At 43.8% G+C, this 15,592-nt stretch overlaps 1 protein-coding gene across 4 annotated transcripts in view; it reads left to right on the top strand.

The window, feature by feature from the left end:
• Positions 1 to 15,592, top strand: part of B9D1 (B9 domain containing 1) — a 67,147-nt gene that overhangs the window by 34,390 nt on the left and 17,165 nt on the right. For 2 of the 4 annotated variants that reach the window (XM_069982128.1, XM_069982129.1), the window contains exon 6: positions 4,986 to 5,592. The exons of 1 other annotated variant lie outside the window; for it this stretch is intronic. In XM_069982128.1, coding sequence (XP_069838229.1) covers positions 4,986 to 5,110 — 125 coding nt within the window. In that variant the 3' untranslated portion in view covers positions 5,111 to 5,592. Of the gene's footprint in view, positions 1 to 4,985; positions 5,593 to 15,592 lie in introns of those variants that run through there. One more of the 4 variants, XM_069982127.1, reaches the window with a different exon arrangement.

Raw genomic sequence — 15,592 nt, 5'->3', positions numbered from 1 at the left:
TGGGAAACATGAATATGCAAAAAATATATGTATTTTTAGTAGGCTCTCTAGCATACCCCCTTTAGAACGGCTAAATCATAACTCTTTAGTATTGCGTAGATCAATATATATTATATATTGATCTACGCAATACTAAAGAGTTATGATTTAGCTGTTCTAAGGGAGTATGCTAGAAAGCCTACTAAAAATACATATATTTATTGGTTTTCCGGTGCCAACCAAGTAGTGCACTCGCAATACACCCACAATACCAATTGTACTACTAGGTAGAGTTCTTACTATCCAGATAGTATGAATATGCAAAAGAATAGCCTGTGGAGCCTCATCAAAGAGTCTCGAAACACAGGACTAGCCAGATATCCCTCCGGGAAGGAGCCAGCCAAGGAGTGGCTCCTGTAACGAAACCACCAAAACCACCACATTAAGTGGGCCTTTAAGTCAATGCAATGACAAGGGAAAAACCAAGGCCAGGTAACTATCCACATACAGCTGTTTCGGGGTGTTGCCCCTCATCAGTGTGGAGCAGAGCCTCATTAAAGAGTCTCGAAACACAGGCCTAGCCAGATATCCCTCCAGGAAGGACCCAGCCAGGAAAAACCACCGAAACAACCATATTAAGTTGCCCTATAAGTCAATGTAATGACAAAGGATAAACCAAGGCAGGTATCCATCCGCAGACAGCTGTTTTGGGGTGTTGCTCCTCATCAGTGTGGAGCAGGATTCTGGCTAGGTGGGAGCAAATCCTAGTAGGTTTTGGTGGTTTCCTTACAGGAGACACCCCTTGGCTGGGTCCTTCCCGGAGGGATATCTTGCTATTCCTGTGTTTTGAGACTCTTTAATGAGGCTCCACTGGCTCCTCTTTTGCATATTCATGTTTCCCAGGGGGCAATGCACCTTGGATTTCACTGCCTTGAGCGCTTTCACTAGCAGCCGGCTCCTGTAAGGAAACCACCAAAACCACCATATTAAGTGGCCCTATTAGTCAATGTAATGACAAGGGAAAAACCAAGGCCAGGTATCCATCCAGAGACAGCTGTTTCGGGGTGTTGCCCCTCATCGGTGTGGAGCACTTTTTTGCATATCAACAGAAAATCCCAAACATACCTATTTCTGTATATGAAGGGTGTTTGGGGGAACATGAAGGGGCTAAAAGGAACTACAAAAAGAGATCTGTATAAAAACATTTCTATATTTTAAATATAAAATCTTATAAATAACCTATAATATGCGCTATGTGTCTTTATGGTCTCAGGATGTGGCGGTGCCCCCTTTAGTCTTGACCTGCTGTTTTCCTCTTCCTTTAAGAAGTCACCGAGAACAGAATGATTTGGTAATTATCTCCTCCCTGTACGGGAGGAAGGTCACCTTCACCTATAGAGTGTCCACTGGACGTACAAAGACTGAAAATTTATGTAATCCATTAGTGGCGAGCACAGCGCAGCATAAAGCTTCATTAGAAGAGAATTATACAAGTCGCTAATTACGCAACTATTTTTTTTCTTTATTGGCACATCATGCTGCTAAGTCATTTACAGCAGCATCGCTCACCCACCACAGATGGTGAACTGAGCAGACGGCAACCAGAGACTGCCCCCAAATGAACGTCACTAGAGATCCACTGGCAGGAGCATCTATCTTAAAGCGGTAGTTCAACAAAAGAAAATATCTTTCAAATGAACAGGTACCAGAAAGTGGCAGAGATTTGTAAATTACTTATATTAAATAATCTCAAGTCTTCCCATACTTATCAGCTGCTGTATGTCCTGCAGGAAGTGATGTATTCTTTCCAGTCTGACACAGTGCTCTCTGCTGCCACCTCTGTCCATGTCAGGAACTGTCCAGTGCAGTAGCAAATCCCCATAGGAAACATCTCTTGCTCTACTGTCTGAAAAGAGTACACCACTTAGTATAGTAGTTCCATCTACTTCTCCTTGTTTTTTATGGTGTTTGTCTCCATTGTTGGGGCCATTGCTTAGGTGGCGCTCTGTCTGCACGTAGTGCGGCCCAAAGCCGGGGGCTATGTCCGGCACCACTGGGGCTGCTGGGTAACTGGGCTGCTCCCTCCCGTTGGGCTGTTGCGGTGGTGGTCGCCATGTATGGCTGCCCCATTTTTAAGTTAGGGACCCACACTTTATCAGGAACCTTGACGTGGTGTGTGGGCTTATGCACTATGATCAACATGTAACTAACTCCTCATGTTAGAATTTAAATGTTGCTGAAAAGCAGATGGGCATTCATAAGCATTTTTAAATGTGTGATCATCTATTTTTTCTCTTCATTGAATATGTTATAGTAGTTATATTCTTGTGTATAGGAGCAGTATTATAGTAGTTATCAATTTGTAGAACAGTTCTGAGTTAGCACCAAAGTCCGTATAGTGTCTGCTGTATACCCATGAGCTAGGATCATGCACGTGAGGAATCTAGGCAATGGAGAGCAGCATGGAGGTGCAAAAAGCTTATAACAGAGTAAATGAAATCCAAACGAAGAGAACAGAGCTTGCACTCACCACAAGATCGCTGCAAATCAATCCATTTATTCAGTCCTCAGGCTGGAAGATGCGTGGTTAGCCACGGGAAACAGTCTGTAGCCATCAGGACGCCCCTGCTTTCACTCCCCCTCCCCACACGTCTGTCAAGACTAAATAAATTGATTGATTTGCAGCGATCTTCTGGTGAGTGCAAGCTCTGTTCTCTTCGTTTGGATTATAGTAGTTATATTCTTGTATATAGGGGCAGTATTATAGTAGTTATATTCTTGTATATAGGGGCAGTATTATAGTAGTTATATTCTTGTATATAGGAGCAGTATTATAGTAGTTATATTCTTGTATATAGGGGCAGTATTATAGTAGTTATATTCTTGTATATAGGGGCAGTATTATAGTAGTTATATTCTTGTATATAGGAGCAGTATTATAGTAGTTATATTCTTGTATATAGGAGCAGTATTATAGTAGTTATATTCTTGTATATAGGAGCAGTATTATAGTAGTTATATTCTTGTATATAGGAGCAGTATTATAGTAGTTATATTCTTGTACATAGGAGGCAGTATTATAGTAGTTATATTCTTGTACATAGGAGCAGTATTATAGTATATTATATTCTTGTATATAGGAGCAGTATTATAGTAGCTATATTCTTGTATATAGGAAGTAGTATTAGGGTAAATTACGCTGCGAGTCGGGTAGGTCCTGGCAGATCACCTTCACTACATACACGCAGCGGTCTGAACGACCGCTGCGTGTATGTAATTCTGCCGGCCCCTTAACCCCTTCAGCTGCCGCCCGGCTCCCACTCTGTATACCTGTATTACCTCTCCTCGCTGCACGGGGTCCCGGCGTACTGCTCTCCCGCCCGGCCAATCAGTGGCTGCGGCAGGGCAACACACTGATTGGCCGGGCGGGAGAGCAGTACTCTGGGACCCGTGCAGCGAGGAGAGGTAATACAGGTATACAGAGCGGGAGCCGGGCGGCAGCTGAAGGGGTTAAGGGGCCGGCAGAATTACATACACGCAGCGGTCGTTCAGACCGCTGTGTGTATGTAGTGAAAGTGATCTGCCAGGGCCTACCCGACTCGCAGCGTAATTTACACTGCGAGTCGCTAGGTTTGAAGGCACCCTTATAGTAGTTATATTGTTATACAGGATCTTCTAGAACATGTGCTGCTTGTGAGATTCCTGTGGATCTTGTCCAGATATTGGAAATGAGGGATATTTTTTGAATTCTTTGAGACCACAACAGATGTCATAGACCTGAGCTTGATTTACACAAGAAGCGACTGGCACAACGACTACATTGGGACAGTTAACTAATCCTCCATATCTTCCCATAATGTTATCTGTCACACGTTGACTCACAGGCTCGTAATGCAGCTTCCAATAACAATCCTGAGACTTTTCTGTGGTTAGAGCTCGGCCTCTGCTTGTACTCATCCAGCTCTATGTACAGACCGTATAACTGTAGGTAGCATAGTAACATCATATCACCCATTCCTGCCTGGTCTGTACAGTGGCGTACAACATTGGCCATCACTGTGCTAGAGCAGTTTTTATCAGCTAATAGAAACTGATACCCAGGAGTTGATCCATAGGCGTCTATGTAAAGCAATGATGCTGACCCTCTTGATAATAGATGATGGGGATTCTGTCCAGCTTTTTCTTAGTTAAATCTATTTCTAGGAGTGCTGGATATTAGCCAAAACATCTGAATTGCCGTCACCCATGCTTTCTGGAAGGATGAATTAGGTCTTAGGAAGTAAAGAATGGGATGGCTACTAAGGGATCATTTTCTCTTCTATTTCCTTTCCTGGGGGACGATCTTACATAAGATTTGACGTCGACACAATCAGACGCTCGGCTTTGCCTTTTTTCTCCTTTATTTAGGAGATGAGAACAGATGTCCTGTTTTTGTGACAGGAGACGTACAGCGATGACATGTGGAGAAGAATGAAGAATTGGCTGCGTATACCGGCAGAGGCTTCTTGATACTGAGCACTAAGCTGACAATAGATAGAGCCGGCTATAAACACAATATATCCTCTAACACCACCTCCATTATCTGTATCATTTGTCTCCAACCTCCCAGTTCTGAATCTACAACACCTAGCATGCCCGAACAGCGTATGCTGGGAGTTGTAGTTTCACAAGAGCTGCACAGCCACAGGTTGGAGACATCCACTATATGTACGGTATATACACAGTCATTATGGAATGGACATAGCCTACCTTTATAGCATGTATACTGTTGCTCAGTACAGATCACTGATCCCAGTCGAATTGAGAATTGCAGCCATTATACATATACAACCTTGCATCTGTATTAGAATAGCGTGAATCCAGCCTAATACTATAGAGAACAGCTGATGATTGTGGTCCTAGTAGCCCAACCCCAGCGTGCAGTCACTTTACCATAGAACCTGCTTTATAGAACATGTTTAGCCTCAGTCTTATATTGACTTCTCAACTCTTCTGTATCTTTGCAGTCACCAGGGTCCGCTCGCAAGGATTCCTCACTCTTTCCTTCAGTGTTGTGACCAAGGACCTGAAGAAACTCGGCTACACCAGCTCCAACGAGGCTTCGAACTCGGTGGTAACATCTAACCCATAATGCACATTGCACAGTCAAGTCAGAAGTCTAGCCTCCAGCTCCCTTCAGGTGGGGCACACTCAATATTCAACGTGTGACACAGACCATCGATCTGGAAGGGGGGGGGGGGAGTATTAATTTTCGGATATGAAGTGAGTGTCTTGCTGTTGCAAAAATGATAATACTTGCCAAGCATTGAGAAGTCCCACTATGCAGCCCTGAGATTCCAGCTCTTTAGTGGTGCGTTGTAACAAGACTGCTTTTTGTATTGGATTTTTTGGCTTTTTTCATTTGTTGTTTCCTCTTGCTCTCTGAGCAGCTTCAGGATTTTAATTAGTCAATAATTCCTCCTAACCAGCCGATGGTTGTACCATATACCGTATCCCATATTGTTCTCATTTATATATCATTGTATTCTTTGTCATTGTGTTTTTATTTAGCTTTTTATTGTATATTTTATACATTTTAATGTCTTTCAGACTGAAGCAAATGTATTTTTTTAATAAAGACAAAAGTTTTGAAAAAGTTTCATCTTGTTCTTTGCATCCCCCTGTTCATGAACCCAAGTGATCCATTGTGATCATCTAAACCATCATAGCCTCCTCCTGTTTATGACAGTATGGTCACCGCTAGAGATAAGTGCAACTTGAGCATGCTCAAATCCGATCGTTCCACATTTGATTACCAGTGGCTGAAGAAGTTGAGATGCAGCCCTCACCCACTGGGAAAACCTGAGACCCCCTCTGATGATTAGCTAGAGCTGACCCCACTATGATCCCCTTACTTTCCCCCAGAGCAGGCTACCGTCTGATCCTGTGCCTGAAGTTCTCCATTGACTGGCTTTACGATGGGCATATCCACTTGGCTTCCTATCTCATCTTGCAGAAACCTCCAAGATCTGGGAATCATCTATGATATTGTTGGATGCCACGCATGGTCTTATATCCTCTATATCAGGGGTAGGGAACCTTGGCTTTCCAGCTGTTGCAAAACTACAACTTCCATCATGCCTGGACAGCCAAAGCTAAAGCTTGAGAGCCAAGGTTCCCTACCCCCTGCTCTATATGAACCAATAAGCACCTATGATAATTATATTTTTCCTTTATGTTAATGGAAAAAAAATTGTGTCATTTTTGTCGTGTCGGTACAAAAAGAGCTGACCCCAATAATCCTTCCTGTAAAATCAAAGAAAAATATAGCTCTTACTGAAGCTCCAGTCCTAATGGTGAAAAATGTCTCTATTATTCGGTAGTACAAGATGTTTCGGGGCACCGCCGGCCTCGCTCGCTCGCTGTAATTATACCGCCTTTATTCTGCTAAATTCTCTCCCAACGAGGCTGAATATATTTTATTGTTTCTGGTCTCCTCTTTAATGTCTTTCATAGAAGTCTCGTAGGATGAAAGAGATTTTTCCTTCGACGAGCCTCTTGAAGTCACAATCATTACAATATTTACAACAGTACATAGAAAAATATTAAAGGGTTTTTAAAGGGGTCTTCTCGCCAAGACGGACACATTTAGATCAGGGATCCAAAACCTGTGACCTGCCAACTGTTGCAGAATAAAACTCCCATCATGCCCTGACAGCCAGCGTTGGGTTATTTTTTATTAATGGCCCCTACTATGTGATCGCTGAGGGGTCCAACTACCGATCATCTTACCAATCACCTGATCTACAGCGCACAGCAGCCTCTCCGCCTCCTACAAGGAACAGCACCATACATTCAGTAGTGGCTGTATCTGGTGCAAATCTGTACCCAACATATTGCAGATATGATGGGAATTGTAGTTTTTGCACCACCTGTGGAACACTGCTGTAGAACCTACTAAAGCAAGGCTATGATTCTACCATGTGTTGCCAATGTTAAAGTAAGTGCCACTATGCTCTCCCTACTTTGAATTATTGATATGCCCTGTACCTCATTCAAGACAGGGAGCTGTGGGGGAGAGAGGAAGCATGCATGCTGCAGCTTGGCCACACCTCTTTGACACTTGAGCTTTAAACATGACTTTTAAGGCACAGCCTTAGCAGACTCCAGGTACCTCCTAGAGACATAGCTCCAACTTCCTCTGATACACATACCACAAGAGTTCATAGGATCTACTTCATCTCTATTTGCCTTCCTCAAGAATAAAGAGAATGGGGTTGGATCTTACAAAAATGAGCAGTTTTTGTAATAGGATCTATACACACTACCAATTTTTTTTTATTTCAAGACTAAAAATTCCATTGGGATTCCCAAGTCGACATGGATTGGTCAGATTGATTGGTTGTAAAAAGAAAAGTCGACAATGGAAGACGTCTGTATTTTTGATTTCCTAGAACACAGGTGTCAAATTTGCAGGCCCCCAGCTGTTGCCAAACTACAATTCCTATCATGCCTGGACAGCCAACGCTAAAGCTTTGGCTGTCCAGGCATGATGGGACCAGGGCCGGTTTTAGACTAGATGTGGCCCTGGGCAAAGTTGAAGGTGGGGCCCCAAATGCTGAAATATTTTAGCAACAATTTAAGGTCCCCATACATGTTACTCTTTTGTTGGTGGTACCTGTTGCTCCTGGTGGGTTTGGCCATCAGCGTAAGGTGTATGGGGCTCTCTGGACAGTCCTCTGACAGATGATATCAGTGGACATAGGGGGTCAAGCTTGATGGAAAATCAACGCCCAACCTCTTTGTTCTCAGAGAGATAAGCCGCCATCAGATCTGTATGGCTATGGCTTTCCCCTCTCATAGAGAACACAGAAACACTCAGATGTGCCAAATTTCTGTGTATGGGGAGGACGGGACCGGATGGGACAGATAATTGTCAGCTGAAGGATTGTTCAGCCAGCAGTTATTGGAAGTGTACGGCCACTTTTAAGGCCGTATTACACGGCCTGATATTCTGCAGAAGTGAGCGCCAATCTGGTAGAATGGAGCTCGCTTAGAGAGCCTACTACATGGCTCTTTTATGATGCAGCAAAAGCTATGGAGGAGATTGGCTCAGTTGCCCCTAGCAACAAATCAGATTCCACCATCTTAGAATGTGAGTAATGAAAGGTGGAATCTGATTGGTTGCTAGGGGCAACGGAGCCAGTTTCACTTTACACTATGTTTGATAAATCTCCCCCTATGTGTATATATACAGTATATCATTAGTGATGTGTGTGCAATCCTTGCTGTATAAAGTAAACAATAAAGATATATACTACCTGATCACGTTCCCCAGTGTCCTCAGGCCTTGTCTGTGATATATACTACCTGATCATGTTCCCCAGTGTCCGCAGGCCTTGTCTGTGATATATACTACCTGATCATGTTCCCCAGTGTCCTCAGGCCTTGTCTGTGATATATACTACCTGATCACGTTCCCCGGTGCCCTCAGGCCTTGTCTGTGATATATACTACCTGATCATGTTCCCCGGTGTCCTCACAGAGCGATAGCGTCCTGATTCGGACTATTTTCGCTCCATGTATTAGGCCCCTTACTCAGTTCAGAAGGTTACATGCCGGGACTGCCGCTATATGCCAGGACTGCCCCTACATGCCAGGACTGCCACTATATGCCAGGACTGCCCCTACATGTCAGGACTGCCACTACATTCTGGGACTGCCGCTACATGCCGGGACTGCCGCTACATGCCGGGACTGCCACTACATGTCAGGACTGCCCCTACATTCTGGGACTGCCGCTACATGTCAGGACTGCCGCTACATTCTGGGACTGCCCCTAAATGCCAGGACTGCCACTACATTCTAGGACTGCCGCTACATGCCAGGACTGCCGCTAGTGGTATAAACACAAGAACTATTTATATGAATTGCTTTAAAAAAATAAAATAAAAAAATCACTATAATCAGGACCAAATATTACCTCCATACCGTTATTGAAGAAAACACACTATATATAGGCCAATATTACCACCATAAAGTGACCGCCCCATAATGACTCTATATATACACTATATACAGACCAATATTACCACCATAAAGTGACCGCCCCATAATGACTCTATATACACTATATACAGACCAATATTACCGCTATAGACTTTCCACTGTATAATGAATGACTCTTTAATACACTGTATACAGACCAATATTATGTGGCTGTCACTCTATGGCTGTACTTTTGGTCTGTATATAGTGTATAAATAGAGTCATTATGTGGTGGTCACTGTATGGCGGTAATATTGGTCTGTATATAGTGTCATTATGTGGTAGTCAATCTATTGCAGTAATGACTATATATACACTATATACAGAACAATATTAATGCCAAAGAGTGACCACTGCATAATGACACTTTATACAGACCAATATTACCGCCATAGAGTGACCGCCACATAACTCTATATACACACTATATACAGACCAATATTACCGCCATAGATTGACCACTGCATAATGACTCTGTATCCAGACCAATATTATGTGGCGATCACTCTATGGCTGTACTATTGGTCTGTATATAGTGTATATAGTCATTATGTGGTGGTCACTGTATGGCGGTAATATTGGTCTGTATATAGTGTCATTATGTGGCAGTCAATCTATGGCAGTAATGACTATATATACACTATATACAGACCAATATTACCAGCATACAGTGACCACCACCTAAGGACTGAATACCACCTTATTATTTTTCTCAATAAAATACACCGTATTACCTTATATACATAGGAGCTGCAGCCAATCAGCGGCCTCAGTGGTCACCGGCAGCAATTACATAGGACTGATGAGGCCAGAGAATGGCTGCAGCTCCTATACACAGTCTATTCACCTCAACACTTGGGAGTCAGCAGTACTAATACAAACACACTAATATATATATATATATATATATATATATATATATATATATATATATATATATATATATATATATACACTCACACATCCATGAAAACACATTATACAGATACAAACCATCCAGTCCATACACTATACACAGGACATGTAACACACACTACATTCATCCATTATACACTTACATTCATACACATTACACACTACATGTACAGTATACTTACTCTGTCTAGCATGTTGGGTGTAGTGGTGAATCCCCCTCATGTACCATGCAGCAGGCTGTTATCCTCTCCTCCATCGTCCCGACAGCTCCACACCAGAGGAGGAAGTCACGTGCAGTAAGAGGAGCTGGAGGGAGGGGGAGGGGGAGCTACACACACGGAGCAGACACCAAGCAGCGTCCTGCAGCCTCTGCGTGACCCCTGATAGCAGCAGCCAGGGATCACTCCCAGACGCTGCAGGACGCTCTCCTACTGGAACTGCGGGAGGGGGCCCCTGGGGGATGGGGGCCCTGGGCATTTGCCCTGCTTGCCCCCCCCTAACGCCGGCCCTGGATGGGACTAGAAGTTTTGCCACAGCTGGAGGTCGGCTAGTTTGCCACTTGTGTTCTAGAAGCAGAATCAGATGATGTTCTTACTTGTAAGCAGCTAGCCGCCTCTTATCTTTCCTTTGCCTCGTTCCTTATGTCTTATTTTCCTAAATTCTCTTTTCTTTCCTTCCCGTTATATTCCTACTTGCCCAATTTTTCATCATTATAAATGTTGACTTTGGAGTCTTTGGTTTCTCGTAGCGTCAGAGGATTTTATTCTTAAGTTGTCAACTTTTTGATACTTAAAATCATTTCTCTCAGCTTGTTGCCTTTTATTGGAATTCTTAGCTTGCGGTTTACGTTGTTGTTTTTGTTGCTGCTCTTTGTCATTTGTTGTGTACAGTCACCATTTCAGTTTTTTTTGTATTATTATTAGAAAAACTTATCTTAATAAAGGAGTAATAAAAGATTTCCTGGGTACTCCCAGAAATGTGAGGATCAGGTCCACTATTAATGCACTTACTATAGTTTAGTCCTCACTGTGTTTAAAGGGGCACTGTCATAAACATAGTTTTCCCACTTACTATGCCTCCTGACTCCGTTTGAATTTCCCGCTGTTTGCAGGTCCCTGAAGCTCCAGTCGGTGGCTTCATTGTTTCTTCACTTCCTGGTTTGGGGTTTCCCATGATGCACTTTGTCTCCTGCGATGTCTAACTGACTCTGTAAAACTTTTAGATAGCTTACATCTTGTTCAGCCAATCAGTGCTGAGCAGCCTGAGTCATCTGACAGAGGGAGGCTGGCCTAACAGAGCTTAAACCCGCCTCCCTCTTGATGATGTCATTGTCACAAAATGGCTGCCACAGAACAGCCTGGGGTCAACAGTCATTAGGTAAGAATGAGTTTACTTCACTTCCTGTTGGGGTATTGAGGGGGAAAAGATAGGTAAGGGGGGCAGATAGGTGATTGAAGCATATTACAAAGTTATATAACTTTGTAATCTTTTTCAATTACTGGGAAAAAGATTTTCGATGGAGTACCCCTTTAACAGGGTTGTCCAGCAGCCAACATCTCTCTATCCCCCATACACATGAACGCTCAGGTCGGCAGACAGTTACCTTTCTATAGCACCATACACATTACACATGTACCCTCAGGTCAGCAGACAGTTACCTCTCTATGGCACCATACACATGTACCCTCAGGTCAGCAGACAGTTACCTCTCTATGGCACCATACACATTACACATGTACCCTCAGGTCAGCAGACAGTTACCTCTCTATGGCACCATACACATTACACATGTACCCTCAGGTCAGCAGACAGTTACCTCTCTATGGCACCATACACATTACACATGAACCCTCAGGTCAGCAGACAGTTACCTCTCTATGGCACCATACACATTACACATGTACCCTCAGGTCAGCAGACAGTTACCTCTCTATGGCACCATACACATTACACATGAACCCTCAGGTCAGCAGACAGTTACCTCTCTATGGCACCATACACATTACACATGAACCCTCAGGTCAGCAGACAGTTACCTCTCTATGGCTCCATACACATAAATACTTGGCTTGGCCAAATTCTATCTTTTCCTATCCCATCATACACATGACCCCTCATCTGGACTGGTAGCTATCCTGATCTTCTTCTCACACACATGAATGTCTGTCTGACAGCTCTCTCTGCTGATACCCCTATATACATGACCACTGGGTTTGGCTAAAAGCCAATTCTTCTGATCCCCTCATACACATGAACTCTCAACTCCGATAACAGCTATTTCTTTTATGGCTGTGTCCTTGTTTTCCAGGTAGTCTTAGGGCTTCATCCAACTTCTTCAGCTATCGCTAATCAAACACTGTACCCACAGGTTCGGACGGACCCTTGTGTGCTCAAGGTTTGCTCATCTGTAATGGTGATTTTGTCACTTGTATACTGGTATTATTTTATTAATGGCCCTCCTAAGGGCAGACTATTACTATGTGATCGGTGAGGGGTCCAACTACCGATCATCTTACCAATCACCTGATCTACAGAGCACAGCAGCCTCTCCACCTGCTACAAGGCACAGCTCCATACATTCAGTAGTGGCTGTATCTGGTGTTGCAGCTCATCCCACTCATAGGGGTTGTCTCATCTCCCCTTTTTCAGCTCAGCCCCGCTCTTACCTCGATTCCGGGACAGGGCTATCAAGGACAGGAGGTGGCAGTGCCAAGCTGAATGACCTCCGCTCTGCTGTGTCTCCCACTGGCAGAACACATGTGAGATGTCAGAGGGAATCATATGAATAGTAAAAACATACTTACCAGGTCCCGACCACCAGTCTCATCACTGCCCAGCAACCACTATCATAGCTCATAACAGTGGTCAGTGTCCTAGGCAACCACTATTAACATGACAGCGAGACAGATGAGCCAAAGTTGAAAAGAATCAGGAAGGACCATTCAAGTTCAACATGAAACTCCTGGAAAAATAAAGATCTGTGGGAATTTTACTTTGTTTTATTCAATCTTTATTCTATTAGATGCTATTTTTTTTACATGCAGAGAATTACTGAGCATCACGGCTTGATGCTTTCCTTGCCCCTTTAGTACCCTTCCGTTCAGTACCCCCTTGGTGCCCGTAGGATGTTTACTGCCTATTTTGCACCTGTCTGTCAATGTAAAGCCCCGTGGCAGCAATGAATGGCGATTGTGCAGAATGGGGGCCGGTGCACAGAAGGGCACTAAAGGGGCTCAGAGTTCATCGCCTCTATTATAATCTCCTCAACATTGCAACTGCAGCATCAAGAAGGATGAGCCGTAAAGTTATGGAAATCTAGGAAGTAGCAAGTGTGGTTAGATCAGCAAATGATAAAATGTCAGGTCCTGAGCTCCTGTTCACTTACTGCCACTTTTCGAGGAAAAGAAAAATCCTTGAATTGAGAGACTCCAGCAGATAGGAAACAGGAATCCGGCACTGTTCAGTCCCAGTGGTTGAGGAACCCATTAGCTTGCTACGAGCTAGACGTCCAGCCTCAGGGGATCCATTGGCCTCACACCACCATCCTACAAGCAATCATGGTGCAGAGCAAGATGGCAGCGAAGGCTGGGTCTATTCTCCTCAGTGATGACTCCTGCTTCTGTCTCATAATGATAACCGGAGATTGGTCTGGAGACCATGAAGAGGCCTTCATGAGGGGACATCTCTGTTGTTCTGCCTCTGGGATTATGGTGTCGAGAGGCCTAACGTATGGTAGCTGGACCCCTCAAGTCTTTGTTCCAAGTTCACCAACAGCTCGGAGTTACATTGATTTGGTGGTACGGCCCCCAACGTGTCCCAGGAGACACTGAGCAGCCTGAGTGGCCTCGACCTGCTACCACGGCCTGCAGGGCCTCCACACTTTTCTCCCATCCAAGAAGTCTGGAACGTGGTTGGTCGTCAATTGGAGAAGAAGCTGCTCACAGCGGATCTTGATGATTTACATGCCCAGGTGCATTCAGCGTGGCAGAACTTTCCTCAGACAACCATTAATAACCACATTGATATTATGCTAAGGTGTGTAAGCGAGTGTATGTCTGTGAATAAATCAAGATATTTTGAATATTTTGTTTCCATTTTTCCATCATTTACATATCATTAACATGTCTACCCATCCTATGATTTCCATAATTCCACAACTTTTGCTTCTTGGTATTGCAGTTTCAATGTTGACGAGTGTATATAGAAGCCATAGGATACAGTATGTAGCTCCAGACCCCCCATCCCCCCAGGGCCTCTCCCTAATTAGACCTCTCATATCTGCAGTTCATCCCTTCCCTTTCAGGGTACTCACCATCCAGAGCTCTGCAGAAAGGGTTAATGCATTTAGTAGAACGTGTTACAGAGTAAGAAGCTACATAGTATCCTTTACCTTAAACTACCAGTAACTCCTTCCTGCTCATAGTCTCCTCATCCAGCAGCCTTCAGATGTCAGGGCGTGATGAGAGTTGTAGTTTTGCAACAACTAGAGAGCCACATGGGGAACACTGATTTAAAAAATTGGTGTATCTTCATCCTGACTCTTGAAAGCTGACTGTGAGTGTAGTAGGAGCCGCTTTCTGTTGGTTTGGTATATTGCTGAAGAGTGCTCCAGTGTGGGTGCTGACTGTGAGTGTAGCAGGAGTCACTCTCTGTTGGTTTGTATATTGTAATAGAGTGCTCCTGTGTGGGCAGTGACTGAGTGTAGCAGTGTAGAGCGGCTCACTCTATGCTGGGTTTTGTACATTGCTGTATGGGCACTGACTGTGAGTGTAGGAGGAGCCGTTCTCTTCTGGTTTTGTACTTTGATATAGAGCTCTCCAATGAATGCACTGACTGTGAGTGTAGCAGGAGCCACTCTCTGCTGTTTTTTTTTACTTTGATATAGAGCTCTCCAATGTAAGCGCTGACTGTGAGTGTAGCAGGAGCCACTCTGCTGGTTTTGTAGTTTGACATAGAGCTCTCCAATATAAGTGCTGACTGTGAGTGTAGCAGGAGCTGCTCTCTGCTGGTTTGTACATTGCTGTACAGTACTCCATATGTCTGCACTGACTGTGAGTGAAGCAGGAGCTGTTCTCTGCTGGTTTTGTACTGTGATATAGAGTGCTCCAGTGTAAGCGCTGTCTGTGAGTGTAGCAGGAGCCGATCTCTGCTGGTTTTGTACTTTGATAAAGAGTGCTCCAGTGTAAGCGCTGACTGTGAGTGTAGCAGGGGCTGCTCTATGATACACTGGTGAGGGAGTGGAGTGGAATCATTATTCCTCAACACCTGGCTGGTGAGTGCAGACCACAGTTCCCTGTACAGTGTAAACAATTAGATGTCAAGTCCTGCCTTATTACCCCACATATCTAAATTCCTCAGTGTGTCATAGGGTCATACTACCACATGGTGGCAGTATTTAGGTTACAAACTGATGCAGTACATGCTAAGGCAAAGGATGTGGAACCATTGGCCCTCCAGCTGTTGCAGGGCTTAAAAAACCCATCCCTGTGCTAAGGCATTTATATATACATATATTTATTTATTTATATATACTGTATATCATTATATCAAGGAGATATATATATATCCATCCCCGATATAATTATTGTATTTGAAAAAAATCTATAAAAATATTTTAGAATTTTAGCTATAAAAGCCGCTTTACACGTTCGACTCATTTCTCTGCAGTAAT

The sequence above is a fragment of the Dendropsophus ebraccatus genome, chromosome 9, assembly GCF_027789765.1.
Source record: "Dendropsophus ebraccatus isolate aDenEbr1 chromosome 9, aDenEbr1.pat, whole genome shotgun sequence".
Lineage (NCBI taxonomy): Eukaryota > Metazoa > Chordata > Amphibia > Anura > Hylidae > Dendropsophus > Dendropsophus ebraccatus.
Note: the sequence above shows the minus strand (reverse complement) of the source record. Positions and strands in the feature narration are given on the sequence as shown.